The following is a 26,050-nucleotide window of genomic DNA, read 5'->3' on the forward strand; positions in this document are numbered from 1 at the left end:
TTCATTGTTCTAAAATCCTTTATTTAAACAAAAAAGTGTGTTTACACTGAAAGTGTACTGCAGAGTCAGGCCGAAACCAAAAAATATCATAAAATAGATCCAATTCCATGGTTGAAAAAGCAATTTGAACTTAAAAGAGAACCATGCGGTTCACGAAAATTAAAATAATTTATTTTTGAACTGAAAAGGAATTACTAAATTTTTTACTTTTCTTTGGACAAATCAGTATACCAGGATATTATTCATTATTATACATTAATACATCAATACACTAATACATTAATACATTTTTTTTAACAGAAAAAAACCAGTTCTTTTAACAGAACCATAACATGAAAATACATTAACTAATACATTTAAGACATTGAGTATGGAATGCTTAAGTTTTAGAGCCGAGAGTTTTCAAGATGTTCGTCATAGGCTTTCTCTAGGATTAGTTTCTCCGTTACAGAGGGTTCATCTTCATCATCATCCTTATCCGGAGTAGGACTCCTCTGCTTCTCTCCGCTACTGGAGAACTTTGCCAGGTTCTCATTCCTACTTGGAGAAGAAAACTCTAGGTTTGAAAGTTGAACCAGTTTCTCGTCAGTGCTCTCATTCCTCATCATTAACTGAAAATAAATATTTATATTAAATACTGAAAATATAAATTTTTATGAAACACTGTAAATTATTATATGAAATACTGAACATATATACTTGTATGAAATACTGAAAAGGGAGTGAGTATTTGCCAAAACTTTGATTTTCTATTCCTTTAATTTTTGTAACACAATGTCGTAGACCTTAGATATTTCCAACTATGAATTTATGTTATATCAAATAAACTAAGTTTGAAATATCAAAGGTAGCTAAGATCTAGGTTTGAGAAATTTTAAGTTTGTGGTAAATTCTCATTTCCTTTGTATATTTACGTAATACGTTTGCAGTTAATACACTTATAGAATAGCCTATCCGACTCATAACAGTACCTTTTCAACCTTGGTCTGATCAATTATATCAATATTATAAAATCTATTTTCTATCAGAGATTATAAACGATTATATTATTATAAAATCCATTTTCTATCAAAAATTATAAACGATTATATCAATATCATAAAATCCATTTTCTATAAGAGATTATAAACGATTATATCAATATTATAGAATCTATTTTCTATTAGAGACTATAAACTATTATATCAATATTATAAAATCTATTTTCTATCAGAGATTATAAACGATTATATCAATATTATAAAATCCATTTTCTATCAGAGAGTATAAACGATTATATCAATATTATAAAATCTATTTTCTATTAGAGACTATAAACTATTATATCAATATTATAAAATCTATTTTCTATCAGAGATTATAAACGATTAAGACAGTTTGCAGTTAATTCTCATGTTATTTTTAGACTCTCTTTGTATAACTTGATAAGTCTACAGGTTTTGGATGGAAAGAGGTTTTTAGTGAATCAGTTTTGGCAGAGGTTTCTTCTATGAGTAGTCCAACTTTTAGGATTATTATCTACGGCAACGATATTAAAAATTCTTCTTCAGACAACAACATCAAAAAAAAAATTAGGCAACAATTTAAAAATACTTAACAATTTTTTTTAATTTTTTTGCAAACAACAATTTAAAAAATACTTCAGACAACAAATTTATTAATTTATGAAACAACAATATTAAAATTACTTCAAACAACATTTTTCAAATACTTCAGACAACAATTTTAAAAATATTTTGTACAACAATATTAAAATTACTTCAGGCAACAATTTTTTGAATACTTCAGAATATTGAAAATACTTCAGACCATGCAATGTTAAAAATACTTCAGACAACAATATTAAAAAATCAGACACAATTTTCAAAAAATTTTCAGACAACAATTTTATAATTACTTCAGACAACAATTTCAAAAATATAACTTCTAAATTTTCAAAATAATTCAGACAACAAAATTAAAAATACTTCAGACAACAATTCTGAAAATACTTAAGACAAGTAATATTAAAAATACATCAGACAATGATAGATTAAAAATACTTTAGACAAAATTTATTAAAAATTTTCTTTTAAGAAAGGATGGAGTAAACTCAATTCTTTAAGCTGAAACCAATGAAACCAAGTTTGAATAAGAAAATAATTTTTATGGTTTTACTTGAGAGTCTATTGCACAACTTTCAGTTGATAAAACCCGAATTTTTATTCACGTTTACTTTACGACTAGTAGTAAAAAGAGGATTCTTTACATAGATAATTTTAAAGGAAAGACAATAAGGAAAAATTCATCTTTACATATATGTTTGTCTGTCTGATTGTTCGTTTGTATCCAATAAACGTCTAAACGACCGAACCGATCGGGCCCAAATTTTGTGTTTAGACCTCACAAGATCCCAGGAAAGGTTTATTGAACATCAAAATTTAAAGAAAAAGAAATTGGAATTTTTATTATGAAATTAACATCTAAAATTATTTTGAGGAAAGAGGGCGCGAAGCGCTCTAAAAACCTAGTTTCTAATATTTTATACATAAATTTTATACCAAATCAATGTCTATCCTTCTTTGATATTGAATACACAGAATTGGTACAAAATTGGTTGCCTTTGAACGCTTTAGTGCATTAAATCTTTGGTTTCCATTTTTAATGAAATCTGATGACTTAACATCATGGTTTGCATTGCAGTGTTTTGCACTTTAAAGCACCAGAATATGAAGCTCTTTATTAATCGTGATGATTTGATTGTTCCGCTCAATTTTACGTTTGATAAGGTGGGCCTTAATTTAGATTATTATCTACTATCTACTATCTACTATCTACTATCTACTATCTACTATCTACTATCTACTATCTACTATCTACTATCTACTATCTACTATCTACTATCTACTATCTATTATCTACTATCTACTTTCTACTATCTAATATTAAGTATACCTTGAGTTCTTGAGTAAGACGTTTCCACCAGGATTCAGATTTACGAGTTCTGCGGACGGAGAAAAAGACGAGTTCTCCGAGTGCAAAGAGGAGAGAGAGTAAAGATCCAACCAATCCAAAGCCTGCGAGATAATCTGAAATAAAACCATGAATTAGATTAATTTAAATTCAAGAACTTGGTAACCGTCCAATAAACTTGGAAATTATTTAAATTCCGGTTAAAGATATGTTGGGAAGGTTTCAGATAACAAGAAAAGTTTAGATATTTCATGGAGACAAAGAGAAGGGAAGGTTTTTAGAGAAATACAGAAGGTCATGGAGGTTGTTGGTGAAAGAAAGGTAAAAAAGGACTGAAAAGATAGTAAGGAGACAGGGTCACAGGAAGGTTTCAGAGTAAAAGGATACAAAAAATTGTTTTAATTGGACATCAAAAGTTGTATCACCCATTTTGATACTTAATTTTCACCTGAAAACCATTTTCCCCCAAAATCAGCGAAAAAAACTATTTTTATTATTCTCTAACTACTGGTGAAAATTAATGATTTTCAAAAGGGGTATGATATTTCAAGAAAATGTACACCCCTGCACCCGGAAACAGGGTTCTATATAGAGTTTTAATGTGGTTAAAACACAGAAAAGTTACTAACAATAGTAAGGTACTCTAACTTACAATAAAAATTCATGTCATCTATTTGACAGGGTTGAGTTTTGATGTCTTGAATCTGGTCTGAAGTCTGAATACTCCGGGTACTCTGGTAGGTACGGATTCCATGGTTTAATCGTTCTCTCCAGATAGATCCTCTCCTGTAATTTAAACAAGAAATACAATTTATATAATACAGAGAGGATGGAAAACAGAAAATGTTTAGACCGGAGAATTCTTTTTCGATCTAGATGAAAGCTCTTTCCAGATATTGTCTTGAGCCAACAGTTTTTGGTTTAGTGTTTCTATAGTAAAGAACTTCTGATATTTTTCGCATCATGACTTTTTTGTTACAATTAAAAATGTAAAATTTTCATCTTTCTTGACTTCTTTCAGTCTAGTATTTTTAATGCATGAAAGTTCAGCAATCATTTTAATGCGGGAAACTTTTTTATGTTCATTTCTATTTTTAAATCTTCCGCAATTTAATACCTTAGTTCGGTTACAAATCTTAAAAATATCAGAAGATCCAGAGAAAAGATTAAAATTATAATTAAAGATGATCAAAGAGTTTATCTCGAGTAGAGGAATACCAATATCTTTGCAACCCTGTGTCGTAGACCATTTATACTTCAAATTATAAATTCTGTTAGATCAAAACGTCTACGTTTGAAATATCAAAGTTTTACACTTTCAAGTTGCAAAGATATGATAATTAGAAAATTTGAATTTGTGGTAATTGGTTGGAATTTTTAACAATTGTAGATTTAAACCTTGATACATCAATCTCAATATATTATTTCTCTCTGATAGCTTTGGAATTCAAGAAACAATGAAAATAATATTTTTCAACCTTCTTTGGATTTAACTCTGGGATTGATCAATCCTGTTCCACCTCAACCCGTGTACATTTATTATAATTCTAAAACTTTAAAATTAAGAAATATTGGAGCATAAAAACCACTGATAAAAGTTTGAGCGCTACTCTGCATCTGTAGATATGGTGGGATGGAAATTGGGATTTATTCAACTTTTTCTTGCAAATATGCAAATAATTTTTGCACAAATTTCTGTTTTCAAACCAGATCGATCTTTTACAATGTGTTGTGCAAACTATCTGAGGGAGAAGAATTAAACCGTGACAAAAATAAGATGAAAATATATCGTTTTTATCGATTTGTTTTCAGCACAAGGATTCGTAGACAATGGTTACCTCATGCTCAGATATCTAGGTCTAGACCCAACCTTGATCCGTTCAAACTCACACCCTACCTCTAAATACAAGGAATATTAAACACTACGGAGGCGCCATGACAAACTTTAGAAAAAACTGAAGAAAAGACAATCTTCGGAGAGACAAACTCCTAACAGCACAAATTTTGAAATTATCTATATATATCTACATTCTACATTCTACATTTACAGGTTACACATTCTGTGGCACTGCAGGCTACAAGGGGCCGAGCGCTGCGGCAAGTATAAATGCTAGGAAGCCTAGCATGGTTAAAAAATGTCAGGATTTTGTATTTCCAAATTTTGTTATTTCGGAGTTTGTCTGCAACGAAGTGAAGGTATATATACGAATAATGAGTTTTTGTAAATGTTCATACAAGCTTCTGTATTTTTTTCATTCCCTGTTGTTTTGATTGCGGATATAATAGGATATTATAATAATGTTGGATTAATCTCTACTCTGTCTAGGAGAAAAGACAGATCATGGTCCGGAGTAAAATGAAAAAGGAAACTTGTTTTATAACAAATAATCTATTCCCGTCATATCAGTAAACTTCAGAACTTTAACATCAAAATATATAAACATATTTCAAATACCTAAGAGTTGAGATCCTTCTAGAATAATGAGAATATTGTTTTGACTTGAGACAGTTTCCAATCCTTGAGATAACCTCTGGAAGGAGGATTGTACTCTAGAGGATAGGTGTTGGTGAACAGGGTCCGGAGAAACCTACAGAAAGGATTTTTGTCTTGCGTTAAAAAAAGATTTCACTGAACCTATCTTGTATACCTTAATTTATCCTTTATACCTGAACCTATCCTGCATACCTGAACCTATCTTGTATACATGAACCTATCCTGTATACTTGAACCTATCCTGTATACCTGAACCTACCCTGTTTACCTGAACATATTCTGTTTACCTGAACCTCTCCTGTATACCTGAACCTATCCTGTATATCTAAACCTATCCTGTATATCTGAACCTATCCTGTATATATAAACCTCTTTGAATCTGCGGGAACAGTTTTAAAGAGTTACATTATAATCATTTAATGAAAAAAACTAAATATCTACAATATTCCATTATCAGAAAGTGAAGAATACGACATTTGATGAATTCTTTCGATGTATGGCTTATTTAGGGTTTAATTGTAATATTCTAAACAAAAATTTTTTATGTGAAAGTTTGACCCTGACTGAAGATATTTGCAAAATAAAACGACCAAACACGTGTGTTTCTGAACCTCTCATGTATCTCTGAACCTATCCTTTGTTTCTGAACCTATCCTTTGGTCCTGAACCTATCCTGTATATATGAACCTATTCTGTATACCTGAACCTATCCTGTATACCTGAACCTATCCTGTATACCTGAACCTATCCTGTATATCTGAACCTATCCTGTATACCTGAACCTATCCTGTATATCTGAACCTATCCTGTATATCTGAACCTATTATGTACACCTGAAACTATCATGTATACCTGAACCCATCCTGTATATCTGAACCTATCCTGTATACCTTAACCTATCCTGTATACCTGAACCTATCCTGTATACCTGAAACTATCATGTTTACCTGAACCTATCCTGTATACCTGAACCTATCCTGTATACCTGAACCTATCCTGTATACCTGAACCTGTCCTGTCTATCAAACCTATCCTGTATACCTAAACCTATCCTATATACCTGAACCTATCCTGTATACCTGAACCTATCCTGTCTATCAAACCTATCCTGGATACCTGAACCTATCCTGTACACCTAAACCTATCCTGTATACATCAACCTACCCTGTTTACATAAACCTATCTAGCATAGTGATCACCTAAACCTATGCTGTATTTCTGAACCTAATCTATATATATATGCATACCTTGAGATACTGATGAAGCTGAGAATGTTCTAAGGTTTGTATTGAAAGGTTTGGATCCTGCAGGATATGGGTGAGATCAAGATTAACCGCTGGGTTTAGAAGATGGTAGGAGAGGAGTAGGACGGTAAAAGAACTGAAAACCCACCAAACTATGGAAACTAATCTGCTGGAAACGCCCTAAAATCAAATTATGGAAACTTTTTATAAAAAAAGAAAATGTTATATAAAAGTTTTAATTAGATTTAGTTGCCATATCAGATAAGATTGATCTCAATACTGTAACAAATGATTCCAAAAATAAATTGTTAAATATGATCAAAATTTTATTACTAGTTTTAAGAAACGGTTTCATTACTTAGTCTTTAGTTGAAAAAGCTTTGAGACTGCAGGATTAATATAACGAGCCAGGGTATCTAGTTAGTCTTGTATCAAGTTTTACAATTTTAGAAATTTAGAGTTCTGCTGCAGTTATAGGTTTATTATCTAAAGTTGGAGAGCACCATTCTTTCTTGTTACAAGGATTAAAAGAGAAAATAGGTAGGGCGTAGGAGGTTAGATAGTGAGGATAAGGGAGTAAAGGGTAGAGAGCAGAGTGGTAAGGGGTAGGGGGCATGGGTAAATGGGTAGCGAGCATGGGTAAATGGGTAGCAAGCATGGGTAAATAAGTAAGGAGCATGGGTAAATGGGTAGGGAGCATAGAAAATAGTCTAAGGAGCATATGTAAAGGGTTGGGGGAAAGTTTTATTTTCAAAACCTTTCAAAGAAACTGATTTTTCTTTACAAACTCTCATTCTATAAACCCTAATCTTTGCAACCCGATGTCATAGACCATTGATATTTTAAACGATAAATTCGGTCAGATCAAAAAGTCTAAATTTGCACCATCAATTTGCTAATGTATATTGATTAGAAAATTTAAGTTTGTGGTTAAAATTCAATTTCTTTATCAATCAAAAGCTTTAAAGAGCTTAAATATGAAAATATTAGTTATCAGTATTATAGTAAGATTAAACCTGGAGACGAAAATCCCAGGATCGGAACAAGAGTCCACAAACATTTATCCAAATAGAATCCTGGAAATAAAAAATAAATATAAAACATCGAAGATAGATAAATAAAAAGATGTAAAAAATTCTGCTTGTCCAATCTGAGCCTGTTTTTATATCGGATGTATCAAGTATCGCACTGCAACTGCAGTTTAGTTCCTCAATTAAATCTTTTCATCCTTGTCACTTGATATTTGAGGACAAATATAAAATAAATTCTTTTTTTAAACATTCAACACATTCATTTAAAAAGTTCCAACTAATTTATTCGCTAGTATTTAACCATTTTCATTATCATTTTAATTATTGATGGGGGGGTTAATTATTATTAACTCGATTTACACAATTTAAACTTTTGAATTGAAGGACTTAAGTTTAATTTCGGAGTTTTTTCTGGAAATCCACTGAAAGATTAGTATTAAGAAATGAAGAATAAAAATTAAACCCCCAGAAGGGGGGGGGGCTGCATTTGAAATTATTATATATTAAGGTTACCTGGATACTGTACGGATTGGCTCGTCTCTGGTACGGAGATATCCTGGAGGAGAAGGAGAGGGATAAAGAGGAACAGAGAAGGATGAAGAGAAAACCAAGGATACACTTTAACCAATCCAGACCTCCAATACTATCTTTCTAAAACATAAAAATGTTATGAACGGATTAAACATCTTTTCTTAACCAATACAAACTATATTTCAAACAGGTTTTCGTCCTCGCTTGCCTTTGTGACTACAAGGCTGTATTTAATGAAAACAATTATAGTTTGTAATTTTTGTTAACCTCGTCTGCCTACTTTAGCTTCGTAACAGTTAGAAAAAAATCCTAACGTTGTGTTAGATATATCTAAATCACGCAAATCCTCCCCTTGAGTAAAAGTAAATTCAACCTATATGAAGCATAAAGTCTGACCGCGTCAACCTTGTTGCGCCGGCTAGTCCTGTCCATAGAGCTACGTACAGTACAAACTGGGACCGGAAAGGTTGACCGGCCCGGAAATTCAAATTTACTACGGATGCCCGTGAAATTGACCGTAGAAAATTAGACCTATCAAACACACTATGAGAGAATATAATTGGCTGTCACAAACTCCTCGTTGACTGGATATATTGCTGTTTGCTCCTCATTAAAGAGACTGTAAGCGTTATTTCAAGTGATCCTTCATTTAAAGAGGAGCATTCTCGATTAACAACGGTACCCTTTAACATTCGACTGATGAAGGCTGTCGGACATATCTATGTAAATCATCTGAAAGCCTTTTAAATGCTGAACACTTAGTTTGCCTGTTATGTATTTAACAAATATCAATAGCTACTTTCTAAAAGTGGGAGAAAATAAAAATTTACATTTGAATGTTTAAAACCGCTTTTAATGTAAAACAGTTGATACTTTTTGTTGCGTAAGTAACAGATCAGCTGCGTTGAGGTTACTCTGTACTCAGCGTACAACCAGCATTTCAGAGGAATTCAAGCGGGTTACGACATGTTTAAACAGTGAGATCTTTTTACTCAAAGATTTTAATGGTACCGTTGTAAATCGGGCAATGCCCTTTTTTCATGGAGTGTAACTTAAAATTACGCTTACAATATCCCTTTGATTAATAAAAACGGGAATTCTTTTTTATTCATTTTCAATGTTTATTTCTTATATGAGTTTGGTTTGGTTTGGGAGAGCCCTGAAGTTCTCAAGCATTCATTTTGTTATGTCAATTTCATTAAATGTAATGCAACACTGAGTATATCCCAGTGCATCTTGAGACTTTCAATTTCAAAGCTAAATTTTCCAACAGATGAGGAGATAAAATATTGTTAATTACAGTTTATGTTAACTTTGCTTCAACTATATATACTGAATACTGATTTTTATACTGATTTTTCACTTGAAAACTAAGGAACAAAAATAGTTCAACCTTATCGCTCAAAGGAAATCTTGCCATAAACATAAATTTTATCATTCCTATATCTTTGCAACCTGAGCGTGTAAACCCTTGATATTTTATCTTAGCTTAAAATATAAGAGAAATACGACAACTAGGTCCAAATATATATAGGAATCAGGAAATTAGAACTTAGTTCCTTTCGGTCGAAAAAATCAAAGCGTGTTTGCCAAAAAATATAAATATCGTGAATTTTATAAATATTTTCCGTTTAAATGATGAATGAGCTTGTAAAATTTCAATTAATGAAATCATAATTGTATGTTTATATATTGGTACAAGCTTCATGCTCTAAAAATACTCATTGTTTGCAGTTTCAAATATCTTATTTTCCATTAAACTGAGTCAGTATATTTATAATTTGAGTTTGTAAATATAATCCATTAGTTTAATCAGTATCCAAGCTCATTTTATTAATATTTCACACCATTTTAATTTAAATTCTAAAATAAAAACGAAAACTTAAAAAAAATTTAAATGAACTCAAGAATTATTTGTTTTAAACTAATTTCTGAACTAATCTTTAAACCGAAAACTACAGTGGAAGGGGTTGCAAGAGGATATTATAGTTTTATTATGTTTCTCCGCCATAACTTCGGAGTTTATTTCCTCCCTAACCTTGAAAACTAAATATATATCTGAGAGTGAGACGGGTAGAGTAGAATCCAGTTCCTTCTCCGGGTTCAAGCTCTCCGTGGTTAGGTTAGGAGAACCTTGAGATATTGTATCCCAGTATATAGGAATCTCCTCCTAAAAAGTTTACAATAATAAAAAATAAATAATCACTTTTGAAAAGAAGCACAAAAGAGCAAATAATGTGGATTGCTTAGGTTTTCAAGGTTAAATGTAGAATTTAGAAAAATGTTTTAAGTAATGATTAACTATTTTCAGTTATCCTTTACCCTTTATTATCATTTCATCATGTTCCAGGAATCAGGACACACACAAATACAAAACAACTATTTTATATCTAGGATATTCAGAATACTGCTCAGGGTCTCATCGGAAATAAATTTTTAGACTGTATACCTTAAACTAGACCGATTCCTTAGATATGCTTAATTGCATAACTTCTAAAATCTATTCAACACTCCTGGAGATGGTTCAATACTTGATGTATGGTTGATTACTTAGTTTAGTACACGATACAGGAGATACCTTGAACTACTCTACCCCCTGGAGATGGTTGATTACTTGATGTAGTACACGATACAGGAGATACCTTGAACTACTCCCTGGAGATGGTTGATTACTTGATGTAGTACACGATACAGGAGATATCTTGAACCACTCTACCCCTGGAGATGGTTGATTACTTGATGTAGTACACGATACAGGAGATATCTTGAACCACTCTACCCCCTGGAGATGGTTAATTATTTGATGTAGTACACTATACAGGAGATATCTTGAACTACTCTACCCCCTGGAGATGGTTGATTACTTGATGTAGTACACGATACAGGAGATATCTTGAACCACTCTACCCCCTGGAGATGGGTAATTACTTGATGTAGAACACGATACAGAAAATATCTTGAACCACTCTACCCCCTGGAGATGGTTAATTTCGTGTAGTACACGATACAGGAAATATCTTGAACTGCACTCTACCCCCTGGAGATGTTTGATTACAATTGTAGTACACGATACAGGAGATATCTTGAACTACTCTACGCCCTGGAGATAGTTAATTACTTGATGTAGTACACGATACAGGAGATACTTTGAACTACTCTACCCCCTGGAGATGGTTGATTACTTGATGTAGTGCACGATACAGGAGATACCTTGAACTACTCTACCCCCTGGAGATGGTTAATTACGTGTAGTGCACGATACAGGAGATATCTTGAACCACTCTACCCCCTGGAGATGGTTGATAACTTGATGTAGTACACGATACAGGAGATACCTTAAACTACTCTACCCCCTGGAGATGGTTGATTACTTGTAGTGCACGATACAGGAGATATCTTGAACCACTCTACCCCTGGCGATATTTGGTTGCTTGAAGAACACGATACGGGAAATGACTTGAACCACTCTACCCCCTGGGGATGTTTGGTTGCTTGTAGTGCACGATACAGGAGATATATTAACCTCAAATCTTTTTTGTCGTCTTGAATAAGAGTTGTTGGTTTGTTGGTTGGTTACCTGTAGTATTTTCTCCAGGGTAGAAACTGTTCTATAAACTGATCCATGTCTCTCAGCCACAGTTTTCAGGACTGTTTCAACTTCTAGATCAGGATTCCTGGATATTAAAGCTAATCTGTCCTTCCCAAACATCCTAAAATCAGTAAATATTTATTGGACAGTGCTGTCTAAATAATTTCATCTCACATTAAATTAGACTATTATCAATAAAATTAATATTCTTGTTTTTATTGTCTTGAAGGATCAAAACTTCAAACCTGATCTGATCAATGTTTTCTTTAATATCTCCAATTACAGCTGAGCCTCTCCTATCTCTGGACCAAAGTCCTATTTTCTTGAGTCCTAGATCAGGATGAAGCGCTAGAATATGTAGATTCACATCTTCCCTAGTTTGACCCTGCAAAAAAAACACAGGATGTATTTAAACAATTGGAGCTTAACTATCCTTACTTACCGGGAGCTAACTGTATTTATAGTACCTAGAGCCGAACTATCCTTACTTACCAGGAGCTTATTATCTTAGTACCTGGAGCCGCACTAACCCTTCTACTGGGAGCCAACCATTCTAATACCTAGAGCCGAACTATCCTTACTTAGCAGGAGCTAACTATCTTAGCACCTGGAGCCGAATTATCCTTAGTTACCGGGAGCTAACTATCCTATTACCTGGAGCTGAACTATCTTTACTTACCAGGAGCTAACTATCCTATTACCTGGAGCCGAACTATCTTTACTTAATGGGAGCTAACTGTCATAGTACCTAAAGGTGAACTATCCTTACTTACTTTGAGCTAACTATCCTAGTACCTGGAGCCGAACTATCCTTAATCCCTGGGAGCTAACTGTATCCAGAGCCGAACTAACCTTACTTACCGGGAGCTAACTATCCTAGTACCTGGAGCCGAAGCAACACTACTTACTGGGAGCTAACTAATAACTATTCTAGTAACTGGAGCAGATCTATCGTACTGCCTGGAACTTAACTAGCTCAGTGAAAAATCTAGAACCTGAAATCTAACAATCTTAACTTTAGCTTAATAACCTACTACCTTATCCTGAAATATTCCTTACCCTGGACTTAAGCATCATAAATCTGGTACTAAGCTATTCTAGTACTGTAAGCCGGGCTAACCTACTATCTAAAGGTAAACTTGTCTAGTTCCTGAAGCTTAAATATGAAAGTACCTGAAGTCTAATACTCCTTTATAAGGTACCTGGAGAAGAAGTAGCTACTACGTAGAGCTCAACTATTCTAGTACAGTAAAATGAACAAGTCTACTAGGTAGAGCTGAACTAATATGGTACCTGGAGCTGAACCATCCCGGTATACCCCTGAAATGAAACCCTCTGAAAACTAGCAAATAACGCTTCTCCATCCTCATATATCTGGGTTTGGTTTTGACAGCTAACTCGGGGATTCTCCACATCAGTTATTTTACTAAAAATAAAATATTATTTCAAAACTTTTTCTAAAGAGAGACTTTTTTAAACTTAAAGAGAGGGATGCTCAAATATTTTACACTAACTTTTAAACTGCTTAATTAGTTAATTCACTAATATGGAGAAATTAAACTCAGGTTAGTTTGACGGCAGTTAGCGAGTATTTTCAGTGGTTGCAGATTATAAAAACTCGATAAAACCAAATATCTTTATCCGTCCGGAGAATATTTTAACCTGAGATCCTTGATACCCTCGGAGAATAATCTAACGGAGTCTAGAAGAACTGCAGCTTTGTAGCTTTGTCGTAGTAGATCTGTCTCATTCTAGACAAAATAAACAATATTTTTAACCATACACCTACACCTTGTCTAAACAGGATCTTGTATCTATAAACTAATCCTAAACTATCTGTAGATATATAAAGCATTTTCATCTCATGTTTTTGGACTCCTTCTAGGAAAGCATTTTTATCTTATGTTTTTGGGACTCCTTGTAGGAAAAGCAATTTCATCTCATGTTTTTAGGGACTCCTTGTAAGAAAGCACTCTTATCTCATGTTTTTGGAACTCCCTGCAGGAAAAGCTCTTTTATCTCATTTTTTTTGCAACTCTCTCTAGGATTAGCATTTTATCTCATGTTTTTATATCGCCCTGTAGGAAAAGCACTTAATTATTATTATTTCAAATGCCAGATTCTATTTATGCATCAATTAAATTTGTCTGTTTAAGGACTGAGGAGGCAGTTTGTGTCAAAAAATTATTTAAAAACAGTTTATATCAGAAAATGGTGCCCGCTTTATCGTTATACTAGTAAAAGAATTTTTTTAAATTGTACAACCATAGGACGTTCGCTCTCATTCCTCCCTTAGTTTTAACATTAATAATTTCCAAAAAATTATTTTATGCCTATCAGAAAATGATGCCCGCTTTATCGTTATACTATTAAAAGATTTTTTTAAATAGTACAACCATAGGACGTCCGCTGTCATCCCTCCCTTAGTTTTAACATTTATAATTTACATAATTTTTAATCTAATTTGATTTTTAAAACAAGCTAAAGGTTATAGCTCTTCGGCTTGACCATTTGGGAAATTACACTTAGGAAATCGTACATTGGGTTATTTGGAAACATGCCTTTGGAAAAGTACTTTTGATATATTTGAAAACACTGGAATAAAATAAAAGTATTCATTTCTGACTTAAAGGAAAGGATGCTATTAGAATGTAATTTGAGGTTGAGAGATTAATCCTTGATTAAAATAAACATACTTTCTACAATCCAATCTAAATAATTATTGAGGGGGGTCGGGGGGAGTTCGGGGGTTCTGATAACCAAATAACTGAAAAAGATGATTTTTTTTAAAGCAAGTTTATCAAAATAAAAATAATAAAAACAAATACAATAATACAATTAAATCCTGTTTGTTAAATTAAACCTGAACAATTTTGGCAGTTGATATCACATTGTTTTGTTATTTCTCCAGTTCACCATTAATATGTAATACTCAAAATAATAGTTGCAGCCCCCTCTCTTTTTAGATTGAAAAAGATATAAAATAATTCCGGTATAGATTCTTTATTCCTCCGCTATTTTTTTTAAAGTTTAGATCGTCTGAGCTGAAAACTTTAGAATTGTGGATCCTCTGTTTTTCTTAATATCGAGACTAATCTAATCTTGTCCTTGTATCCTGAAAAGTGTATAAAATTCAACCAATCAGAGTCGCGTATATGAAGCCAATAAATTTGAAATTTTGCGCGGCATTTAAGATTATATATAGAAATGGGAGGGACTTTCTAAATTAAAAAACCGGTTTTTGATTTTTTTTCTACTATATCCAAGAAAGAACGGTTTAAGAAGTAAATCAAAAGTGTGTCCATTGAATACTCAGATTAAGTAATCGGGATTAAGGATATCTCATTCTAAAGTTTTCAGCTCTGAAAAATGATTAGGCTTTTCAGATGAGAAGAAAACGCTGATTTAATGTTTATGTTTGTCGTCGAATCAAATATTTAATGCTTATGTTTGTCATCGAATCAAATGTTTAATGTTTATATTTATCGTCGAATCAAATATTAAATGTTTATGTTTGTCGTCGATTCAAATATTTAATGTTTATTTTTTCTCCGAATCAAATATTTAATGCTTATGTTTGTCGTCGAATCAAATATTTAATGTTTATGTTTGTCTTCAAATCAAATATTTAATGTTTATGTTTGTCGTCGAATCAAATATTTTATGCTGATGTTTGTCGTCGAATCAAATATTTTATGTTTTTGTTTGTCGTCGAATCAAATATTTAACATTTATGTTTGTCGTCGAATCAAATGTTTAATGTTTATATTTATTGTTGAATCAAATATTTAATGTTTATGTTTGTCGTCGAATCAAATATTTAATGTTTATGTTTGTCGTCGAATAAAATATTTTATGTTTATGTTTGTCGTCGAATCAAATATTTAATGTTTATGTTTGTCGTCGAATCAAATGTTTAATGTTTATATTTATTGTTGAATCAAATATTTTATGTTTTTGTTTGTCGTCGAATCAAATATTTAATGTTTATGTTTGTCGTAGAATCAAATATTTAATGTTTATGTTTGTCGTAGAATCAAATATTTAATGTTTATGTTTGTCGTCGAATCAAATATGTTATGCTTATGTTTGTCGTCGAATCAAATATTTTATGTTTATGTTTGTCGTCGTATCAAATTTTTAATGTTTATGTTGGTCTTCGAATCAAATATTTAATGTTTATGTTTGTCGTCGAATCCAATTCCTTAAAAAAAGTTTTCACTTCCTGAGAACATTTATTATCTATAAGACTATACAAACCATTTTTTTGATGTTGTTACAAAGCAAATAGTTTTATTAGACACTTATTAAATCACTGATTTAATGAGATGGGTCTGTTTACACTGCAAAATTGTTTTGTCATATTCTCATTGGACTTTTTAAACTTCTAACTTGATTCTAAAGTTTTCTGGTTATCACTGTAGAACAATCGCTATTTTGTTCAATATATTTAATTAGCATTACATTTTCTTTTGTAATGCTAAGATTTTACGAGATGAAAGAATGTTTGATTTCTAAGATTAAACATGTTGATCTAGACAAGTTTATTTATTAAACTGAACAGGAACAGAAGCAGGACTCACAGGATTTTATTATAAAAATTATAACACGTGTTAAAGGACGAAGATCTAGGTTAACACCTTAATATGAATCATTAAGATATGCAACCTGTAGAATATTATTGTAAGTTCAGCAAATGTTTATTTTTTTATTGATATTCTAAACATTTCAATAAATAACTTTAGTTAGTAAGCTTTCTATGAAAATGCTGTCCTTTAGGTATAATAAACAACTCAAATCAAACAAGTTGCAACGTGTCAGGATAGTTTGATGTTTTGATGAAATTCAAAATTTGAAAAATTCCTAAGGTTGTCCAAAAAACACTGCTTTTACATTTCAAGTAAAAACCAGATTTCCAGTGTTCAGTTTTCAGTGTTCAGTTTTCAGTGTTCAGTATGGTCAGTGTGGTCATTGTGTTCAGTGTGTTCAGTTTTTAGTGTTAATTACTTAGTGTTCAGTGTTCAATGTTTAGATGTCAAGGTTCAGTATTCAGTGTATTCACCGCTCGTTGCCTATAGTGTTCAGTATTCAGAATGTTTAGTGTTCAATGTTCAGTATTGATTTCTCAGTGTTCAAGTGTTAAGGGCTTAGTGTTCGGTGTTAAGTGTTCAGATTTCAGTTTTCAGTATTCAGTGTTCAATCTCCAGTGTTTACAGTTCAGTGTTTAGTGTTCAGTGTTAAGTGTTTAGTTTTTAGTGTTTAGTGTGCAGTGTTCAGTGTTCAGTGTATACCTGAGTAAGATTGTACGTGAGTTCAGGATCTATGAGAGAGAACCCAATAATTCCTGCTCCGCTGAACCTTGCAACTTCAAGGTTTACTCCAGAAAAATCCTGGAAAAATCTTAATAAATCCTAAACCCGCATCTTGAACAGAAGTCAACAATTCCAACCCTAATAAAATATTCTTCACAATAAAGTTGTCAGCTTGTGAGATCCATTTAACAATCTTGCAGTTGTAACTTAGAGATATTGAATATTTTTTATTTAACTCCGTCTTACTTATAAGGTTTTTACAAGCTTAGGCATTTGAAGTCAAAATCAATAATGTATTGTCATCAATTTGTTAAAATAATTCTGCATTAGTGGAATTTTTTTTAAATGACCATTGACCATGACATAAAAAGATTCAAGAATTAAGAAGTTTACGTTTTTGTTTAATCCTAATAAAAAGTTTCTTACTAGAGATGTCAGGATAAAGGTCGTCTCAGAGTTTACCAAACCTGCCTGCATACCCTGAAATATATAATTTTAGATCCATCCCATCCATCCAATCCATCCCATCCATCCCATCCATCCATCCATCCCATCCATCCCATCCATCCCATCCCATTCATCCCATTCATCCCATCCATCCCATCCATCTCCCAGGTCCCTACCTGCTCAATAAACGGTTTAATAAGATAGTCAGCGACATCAACAATACAAGTGTAGAATCCTTTCCTTCTGTTTATAATCCGTCCGGGGAATGCAAAAGCAACATTTTACATTTTACATTTTAAAATTAAATAATATTTTAACAGTAGCTGTTACCATTTTCATAATCAAAACAGAAATTCTGATTTTCTTAAGTGAGGAGAGAGATATATTGAACTTCAGGGGTTTTTAATGACACCGGACTTTATTTAAATCAGTTGAATGAAATATTTTAAAAATATTTTAGATGAGTTTATCTTTTTATATGTCATCTCCTTGTCATACGAACAGTAACTAAGTATCCTCGATAAAAAGATCAAGTTTCAGGCTTAGTATAGTCATTCAACTGTATATATATATAGAAGGGTTAGTATAGTCATTCAACTGTATATATAAATAGAAGGGTTAGCAAATATCTTACGCCAACATTAAACTCTAAGTTTTCACTCGGTATGTTTGACAATAAAGAATTACTAAACTTAAAAGATTTTTTGTTGTTTTCAACGTGTGAACTTATAAAATGCAATTTGCAGTTAACCAGAAAAATGTTGAAAATGGAAAAACTGCGACTAAGAATTGCAGAGAATGTTTAAAATGAACCCCTCCTCATTTACGCATTCATTGTTGCGTGGGATTTATCATTGAGCAAAGACAACTTGGCACACAATGAGAGGGATGGAAAATATTCCTGAGCTGAGCAAGGTCTGGTCTAACATCCTTCTCTGCTAGATCTAGAACTAGAACATCTACTCCAGCAGATTGTAGAGCTTCGACCAACCTAGCAGTTTCAAGAATAGAGGTTGTGGAGTGAGAAACCAATCCAACCTTGCTCACTCCCAGGTTAAGAGCTATCTCCAGAGTTATCTCCGTTATATCCCATTGGGACGGAGCAAGGTAGATTGAGAAAGGACTGGAGAAGGGTCTAGAAGAGGAAGGAAGCTGTGTGGAGAAATGTGGAATCTTGAACTGGAAAGCAAGAGAACTGATTATAGGTTGTATATCCTGAGTACTGGAGAATATTGAATATACAGATCTCTCCAGCTGATCACAGGTTGCAGTGTAGGCGGAGACAGGAGAGTTCTCAACATACTTCAGATAAACATCTATCCGAGTTTCGTTCAAAATACCCTAAAACAATCATAATTACGCGGAGATGCTAAAAGTTTGATTCATAATCATGTTTTTTTTTTGGATAGGTTGAAGAGATCAAGGTTTAAATATTTCTCAAACCTTCTGATCTATATTATCCACGGCAGCCTGTAGAGTTGTTTCAGCAAACCTTTCCTGCGGTTCCAGAACCCCACCTAAACATAGCAAAAGTTTAAATCTCTGTCGGGAAATTGTGTTATTGCTATAAAGTCAAAATAAAAACTTTAATGATAAATATCGGTTTAGTGGACTTGAAAACTTCATTTTTATTTGATTTGATTTAATACATACTACATAAAGGATACGGAGTGTCTTAAAAAGAAAACATCAGAAGAAAATACTTTAAAGTTTACTTAACCATGTCTCAGTAAATTAATCTTAACCTTGAAGTACTCTTATTCTCATTGGACTTTTTAAACTTCTAACTTGATTCTAAAGTTTTCTGGTTATCACTGTAGAACAATCGCTATTTTGTTCAATATATTTAATTAGCATTACATTTTCTTTTGTAATGCTAAGATTTTACGAGATGAAAGAATGTTTGATTTCTAAGATTAAACATGTTGATCTAGACAAGTTTATTTATTAAACTGAACAGGAACAGAAGCAGGACTCACAGGATTTTATTATAAAAATTATAACACGTGTTAAAGGACGAAGATCTAGGTTAACACCTTAATATGAATAATTAAGATATGCAACCTGTAGAATATTATTGTAAGTTCAGCAAATGTTTATTTTTTTATTGATATTCTAAACATTTCAATAAATAACTTTAGTTAGTAAGCTTTCTATGAAAATGCTGTCCTTTAGGTATAATAAACAACTCAAATCAAACAAGTTGCAACGTGTCAGGATAGTTTGATGTTTTGATGAAATTCAAAATTTGAAAAATTCCTAAGGTTGTCCAAAAAACACTGCTTTTACATTTCAAGTAAAAACCAGATTTCCAGTGTTCAGTTTTCAGTGTTCAGTTTTCAGTGTTCAGTATGGTCAGTGTGGTCATTGTGTTCAGTGTGTTCAGTTTTTAGTGTTAATTACTTAGTGTTCAGTGTTCAATGTTTAGATGTCAAGGTTCAGTATTCAGTGTATTCACCGCTCGTTGCCTATAGTGTTCAGTATTCAGAATGTTTAGTGTTCAATGTTCAGTATTGATTTCTCAGTGTTCAAGTGTTAAGGGCTTAGTGTTCGGTGTTAAGTGTTCAGATTTCAGTTTTCAGTATTCAGTGTTCAATCTCCAGTGTTTACAGTTCAGTGTTTAGTGTTCAGTGTTAAGTGTTTAGTTTTTAGTGTTTAGTGTGCAGTGTTCAGTGTTCAGTGTATACCTGAGTAAGATTGTACGTGAGTTCAGGATCTATGAGAGAGAACCCAATAATTCCTGCTCCGCTGAACCTTGCAACTTCAAGGTTTACTCCAGAAAAATCCTGGAAAAATCTTAATAAATCCTAAACCCGCATCTTGAACAGAAGTCAACAATTCCAACCCTAATAAAATATTCTTCACAATAAAGTTGTCAGCTTGTGAGATCCATTTAACAATCTTGCAGTTGTAACTTAGAGATATTGAATATTTTTTATTTAACTCCGTCTTACTTATAAGGTTTTTACAAGCTTAGGCATTTGAAGTCAAAATCAATAATGTATTGTCATCAATTTGTTAAAATAATTCTGCATTAGTGGAATTTTTTTTAAATGACCATTGACCATGACATAAAAAGATTCAAGAATTAAGAAGTTTACGTTTTTGTTTAATCCTAATAAAAAGTTTCTTACTAGAGATGTCAGGATAAAGGTCGTCTCAGAGTTTACCAAACCTGCCTGCATACCCTGAAATATATAATTTTAGATCCATCCCATCCATCCAATCCATCCCATCCATCCCATCCATCCATCCATCCCATCCATCCCATATAATTCCATATAGTTTCCCCAAACTAAGTATTCCATATAGTTTCCCCAAATTAAGTCTTCCATATAGTTTCCCCAAACTAAGTATTCCATATAGTTTCTCCAAACTAAGTATTTCATATAGTTTCTCCAATCTACGTACTCCATATAGTTTCTACAAACTAAGTACTCCATATAGTTTCTCCAAACTAAGTACTTCATATAGTTTCTCCAAACTAAGAACTCCAAATAGTTTCTCCAAACTAAGTACTCCATATAGTTCCTCCAAACTAAGTATCCATATAGTTTCTCCAAATTAAGTACTCCGTATGTTTTGCCAAACTAAGAACTCTATATAGTTTCTTCAAACTAAGCACACAATCAAGTTTCTCCAAACTAAGAACTTCATATAGTTTCATATATTTTCTCCAAACTGAGTATTTCATATAGTTTCTCCAGTCTACGTACTCCATATAGTTTCTACAAACTAAGTACTCCATATAGTTTCTCCAAACTAAGTACTTCATAAAGTTTCTCCAAACTAAGAACTCCAAATAGTTTCTCCAAACTAAGTACTCCATATAGTTCCTCCAAACTAAGTATCCATATAGTTTCTCCAAACTAAGTACTCCGTATGTTTTTCCAAACTAAGAACTCCATATAGTTTCTTCAAACTAAGCACACAATCAAGTTTCTCCAAACTAAGAACTTCATATAGTTTCTCCAAACTAAGTACTCTGTATGTTTATCCAAACTAAGAACTCGATATAGTTTCTCCAAACTAAGTACTCCATATAGTTCCTCCACACTAAGAACTCCATATAGTTTCTCCAAACTAAGAACTCCCTATAGTTCCTCCAAACTAATTACTCCACATAGTTTCTCCAAACTAAGTACTCCAGATATACATATATAGTTTCTTTAAACTAAGCACAAAATAAAGTTTCTCCAAACTAAGAACTCCATATAATTTCTCCCAACTAATTACTCCATATAATTTCTCCAAGCTAAGTACTCTATATAGTTTCTCCCAACTAAGTACTCCATATAGTTTCCCCAAACTAAGTAGTCCATATAGTGTCTCCAAACTAAGTACTCCATATAGTTTCTCCAAACTAAGTACTCCGCATAGTTTCTCCAAACAAAGTACTCCATATAGGTCCTCCAAACTAAGTACTATATATAGTTTCTTCAAACCAAACACACACTAAATTTTCTAAGTACTCCACAGTCCACATCGATTCTCCGCACTCCTGATGGGATCTAAATATTAATTTGGTTTGGTCATGTTCCTATTTCTCCAGGTTTAGATTCAATCCTCGAGTATCCGTGGCTCTCCTATATTCTGAAGTATTAGTGCTTAGTGATCGGGTGACTCAAAAGATAAATAAGGGTTTAAACTAGACTTTTTTACTCGATAAAATGAAACAAACATTAAACATTTTGAAACACCCTGTAACTCATGGTTTTCTCTAAACCTTGATTTACCAATGTAAAGTAGGAATTAACTAAACAAAAGAACTTGATACAATGCAGAGAAGTAGGGGAGCTTGTCCTGTGATTATACAGGCAATTATCTTTATCATTTATAATTTATATCTTTCACGCGTAAGATTTCAATTCCAAAGATACAAAGTAATACGGTGAAGTGTAGTAGTTAGGTGGATGGAGTATAGTAGTTAGGTGGATGGAGTATAGCAGTTAGGTGGATGGAGTATAGTAGTTAGGTGGAGTATCGTAGTTAGGTGGATGGAGTGTAGTAGTTAGGTGGATGGAGTATAGTAGTTAGGTGGAGTAAAGTAGTTAGGTGGATGGAGTATAGTAGTTAGGTGGTGTATCGTAGTTAGGTGGAGTATAGTTGTTTGGTGGAGTATAGTAGTTAGGTGGAGTATATTAGTTAGGTGGATGGAGTATAGCATTTAGGTGGATGGAGTATAGTAGTTAGGTGGATGGAGTATAGTAGTTAGGTGGATGGAGTATGGAGTATAGTAGTTAGGTGGAGTATAGTAGTTAGGTGGAGTATAGTAGTTAGGTGGAGTATAATAGTTAGGTGGAGTATAGTAATTAGGTGGAGTATAGTAATTAGGTGGAGTATAGAAGCTGGGTTTAGTCAAGAGTATAGTAACTAGGTGGAGTATATATATAGTAACTAGGTGTAGTAAAGTAGTTAGGTGGAGTATAGTAGTTAAGTGCAGCAGAGTAATTAGGTGGAATATAGAAAGATGATTGGGTGGGTTAGATGATCAATATATGTAGCTCGATAACTTTGATCATTATCACAAATAAAATTTATCTGTTGAATTTTTGTTGTTTTTGGTTTTTCTTTTATCTGACCTATTCTAATCGATAATGGAGTTCTTCCTGATATTTGTCTGAGAACTGAGAGAAGAAAAATGATTATTATTTTGATCCTCATTCTTCACTTTTTAACAGATGTGAACCATCCTCATCTCCTCATCTCACAATACTGAAAGAAGTTCGGACATTAAATTTCGCGTAGAGTCTGGTCTGAATTATCCGACTGCGTAGAGTTGAGAGAAGATTGGAAAACGGTGAAACCTCGTAGAGTCCTGGGAGATGTAAAGGAATAGAATGAGAGCACTGCGCTATGAGTAAATATGAGTAAGTAATGTGTCAGCATGTTCAAAGTGTAATTTAAATTTGTTAATTTTGGTTTGATAACTAGAGTTTATTAACATTAGTCATTATTAGATAAGTTTTTAGTTTAGTTTGAAAATTCAATAAATATAAAGGGACTATATGCAAACTATTTCCTTTTCACAAATAAGGGAATATTTGGCTCAATCCGGGAACTGTCCCCCTTCTCTCTTCCGTTGTTGAACCTTGGAAGTCATTCAAAATTTCTGTATCTTTCGCTAATTCTTCATGGGTCAGGTTAAGTTTACGCTAATTCATTTTGAGTGAGACCTACTATGAATTAAGCATACAATCCTTTTATGAAATTTCTTAAATTCTTAGAAAAGAATGATTTTTTTCAATGAATTATAAGTAAAACATTTAAGTATTATCAATTATAAATCTAAACTGCATTTATTTTCATGTGACTCAGTGTATCTTAAAGCCTTTATCTGTTATCATGAATCCTGTATCATGTAAATTGTACCTTGTATCCTTCATTATTATCATTCTTTGCCCTTCATCCTGTATTCTGAAAATAGTACCTTGTATCCTGTATCCTGTGCAATGTAAATTGAACTTTGCATCCTGTATTCTTATTATTCTTTATCCTGTATCCTGCATCCTGAAAATAGTACTTTGTGTCCTGTATCTTTATCCTTAATTTGTATCCTGTATCCTGTACCCAGTGCATTGTACATTGTATCCTATATCCTACAAATAATACCTTGTGTCCTGTATCTATATCCTTAATTTGTATCCTATGTCCTGTATCCTGAAAAGAGTACTTTGCATCCTGTATTCTGTATCTTGTATTTGTATCCGGTATCCTGTAAATATTACTTTGTATCCTATGTGTAACTGTATCCTTCTGCTAAAAATCCTTTGATCTGATAAACAATAACAAGTTGCATTCATCAGTGATTCAGAGAAACAATTACTTCAACCTGAAAACTCCCAAGAATGTTTGTCCCCGGCCTCGCTATTAAATCAGGCCAAAAATTACATTCATTCTCAAAAACATCTATCTATATAATTAAACCCCTTAACACCCATAAACTTCAAATACTAAAAGTTATTTTGTGTTCAGTATGACTTGTGCTTTCAACATCCTACCTAAAAAACAGATATATCATTGCACCCTACCTAGACTATATATATAGTATTGGACCCTACCTAGACTATAGGTATAGTATTGGACCATACCTAGAATATATGTATAGTATTGGATCCTACCTAGACTATATATAGTATTGGATCCTACCTAGACTGTAGATATAGTTAGGACCCTACCTAGACTATAAAGGAGATTCCATTTTAAGACTCAAAATATTTTTAATTCAAATCATAAATAGATGTTACTTTTTTTGCTCAAGAAGGCGAATAAATGTGTGAAAGCACACTTGTCTAGGTATATAAGGTATAGTATTGGACCCTACCTAGACTATAGGTATAGTATTGGACCATACCTAGACTATAGGTATAGTAATGGACCCTACCTAGACTATATATAGTATTGGATCCTACCTAGACTGTAGATATAGTTAGGACCCTACCTAGACTATAGGTATAGTATTGGACCATACCTAGACTATATATGGTATTGGACCCTACCTTGACTATAGGTATAGTATTGGACCATACCTAGACTATAGGTATAGTAATGGACCCTACCTAGACTATAGGTACAGTAATGGACCCTACCTAGACTGTAGATATAGTATTGGATCCTACCTAGACTATAGGTACAGTATTGGACCCTACCTAGACTATAGGTTTAGTATTGGACCCTACCTAGACTATATATGGTATTGGACCCTACCTAGACTATAGGTACAGTATTGGACTCTACCTAGACTATGGTTATAGTATTGGATCCTTCCTAGACTATAGGTACAGTATTGGACCCTACCTAGACTATAGGTATAGTATTGGACCCTACCTAGACTATAGGTACAGTATTGGACCCTACCTAGACTATAGGTATAGTATTGGACTCTACCTAGACTGCAGATATAGTATTGGATCCTTCCTAGACTATAGGTACAGCATTGGACTCTGCCTAGACTGTAGGTATAGTATTGGACCCTACCTAGACTGTAGATATAGTATTGAACCCTGCCTGTTGATATTTGTTGCAAAACGTGGATTGATTGATTTATGTTTGGATGGATAAACTTAGACGGACGTTAAATCTAGCCAGCTCCGTATTTGATATTCGTATACTAGAGAAGTTTATCCAAACAACCTTTAATCTTACTCCGACTATCTGTTTATTGTACTATATCAGGATTGAGCTCAAAGCTTGAAGTCCTAAATATTCTTGTAAAATCTATATTCTCTATTCTACCCTCTAATCTTTAAATCAAATGGGACTGCAGACTACAAATTTATAAATGTAAAACATAGTTTTTATATTGAGTTTGAACCTCCCTCTATTCACTTTAAACAAACGTGGGTATAATGCAGTCTATTTCTGAGCATAATCTTACTTTAATAATACTCACAATTCTTCTATGCCGCCTGGCCGACTGCCCCCCCTCCCCCTTCTTCTTCCGCCTAGTC

At 32.9% G+C, this 26,050-nt stretch overlaps 1 protein-coding gene across 1 annotated transcript; it reads right to left on the minus strand.

Annotated features, from left to right (window-relative positions):
- LOC111698513 (glutamate receptor ionotropic, kainate 5) lies at positions 1-23,416 on the minus strand. Its single transcript, XM_023468870.1, has 19 exons — positions 23,183-23,416; positions 19,044-19,117; positions 18,502-18,941; positions 17,777-17,843; positions 17,580-17,633; positions 17,133-17,231; positions 13,504-13,592; positions 13,135-13,267; positions 12,087-12,226; positions 11,830-11,962; positions 10,291-10,422; positions 8,235-8,372; positions 7,707-7,766; positions 6,694-6,870; positions 5,408-5,540; positions 4,791-4,851; positions 3,605-3,738; positions 2,935-3,068; positions 1-611 (listed from the first exon to the last, which is right to left on the minus strand). Exons 1-19 carry the CDS (start codon positions 23,262-23,264, stop codon positions 387-389), a joined length of 2,505 nt encoding a protein of 834 aa, XP_023324638.1. The 5' UTR covers positions 23,265-23,416; the 3' UTR covers positions 1-386.
- Between the last annotated feature and the right edge of the window lie 2,634 nt (positions 23,417-26,050).

The sequence above is a fragment of the Eurytemora carolleeae genome, unplaced genomic scaffold, assembly GCF_000591075.1.
Source record: "Eurytemora carolleeae unplaced genomic scaffold, Eaff_2.0 scaffold33, whole genome shotgun sequence".
Taxonomy (NCBI): domain Eukaryota; kingdom Metazoa; phylum Arthropoda; class Copepoda; order Calanoida; family Temoridae; genus Eurytemora; species Eurytemora carolleeae.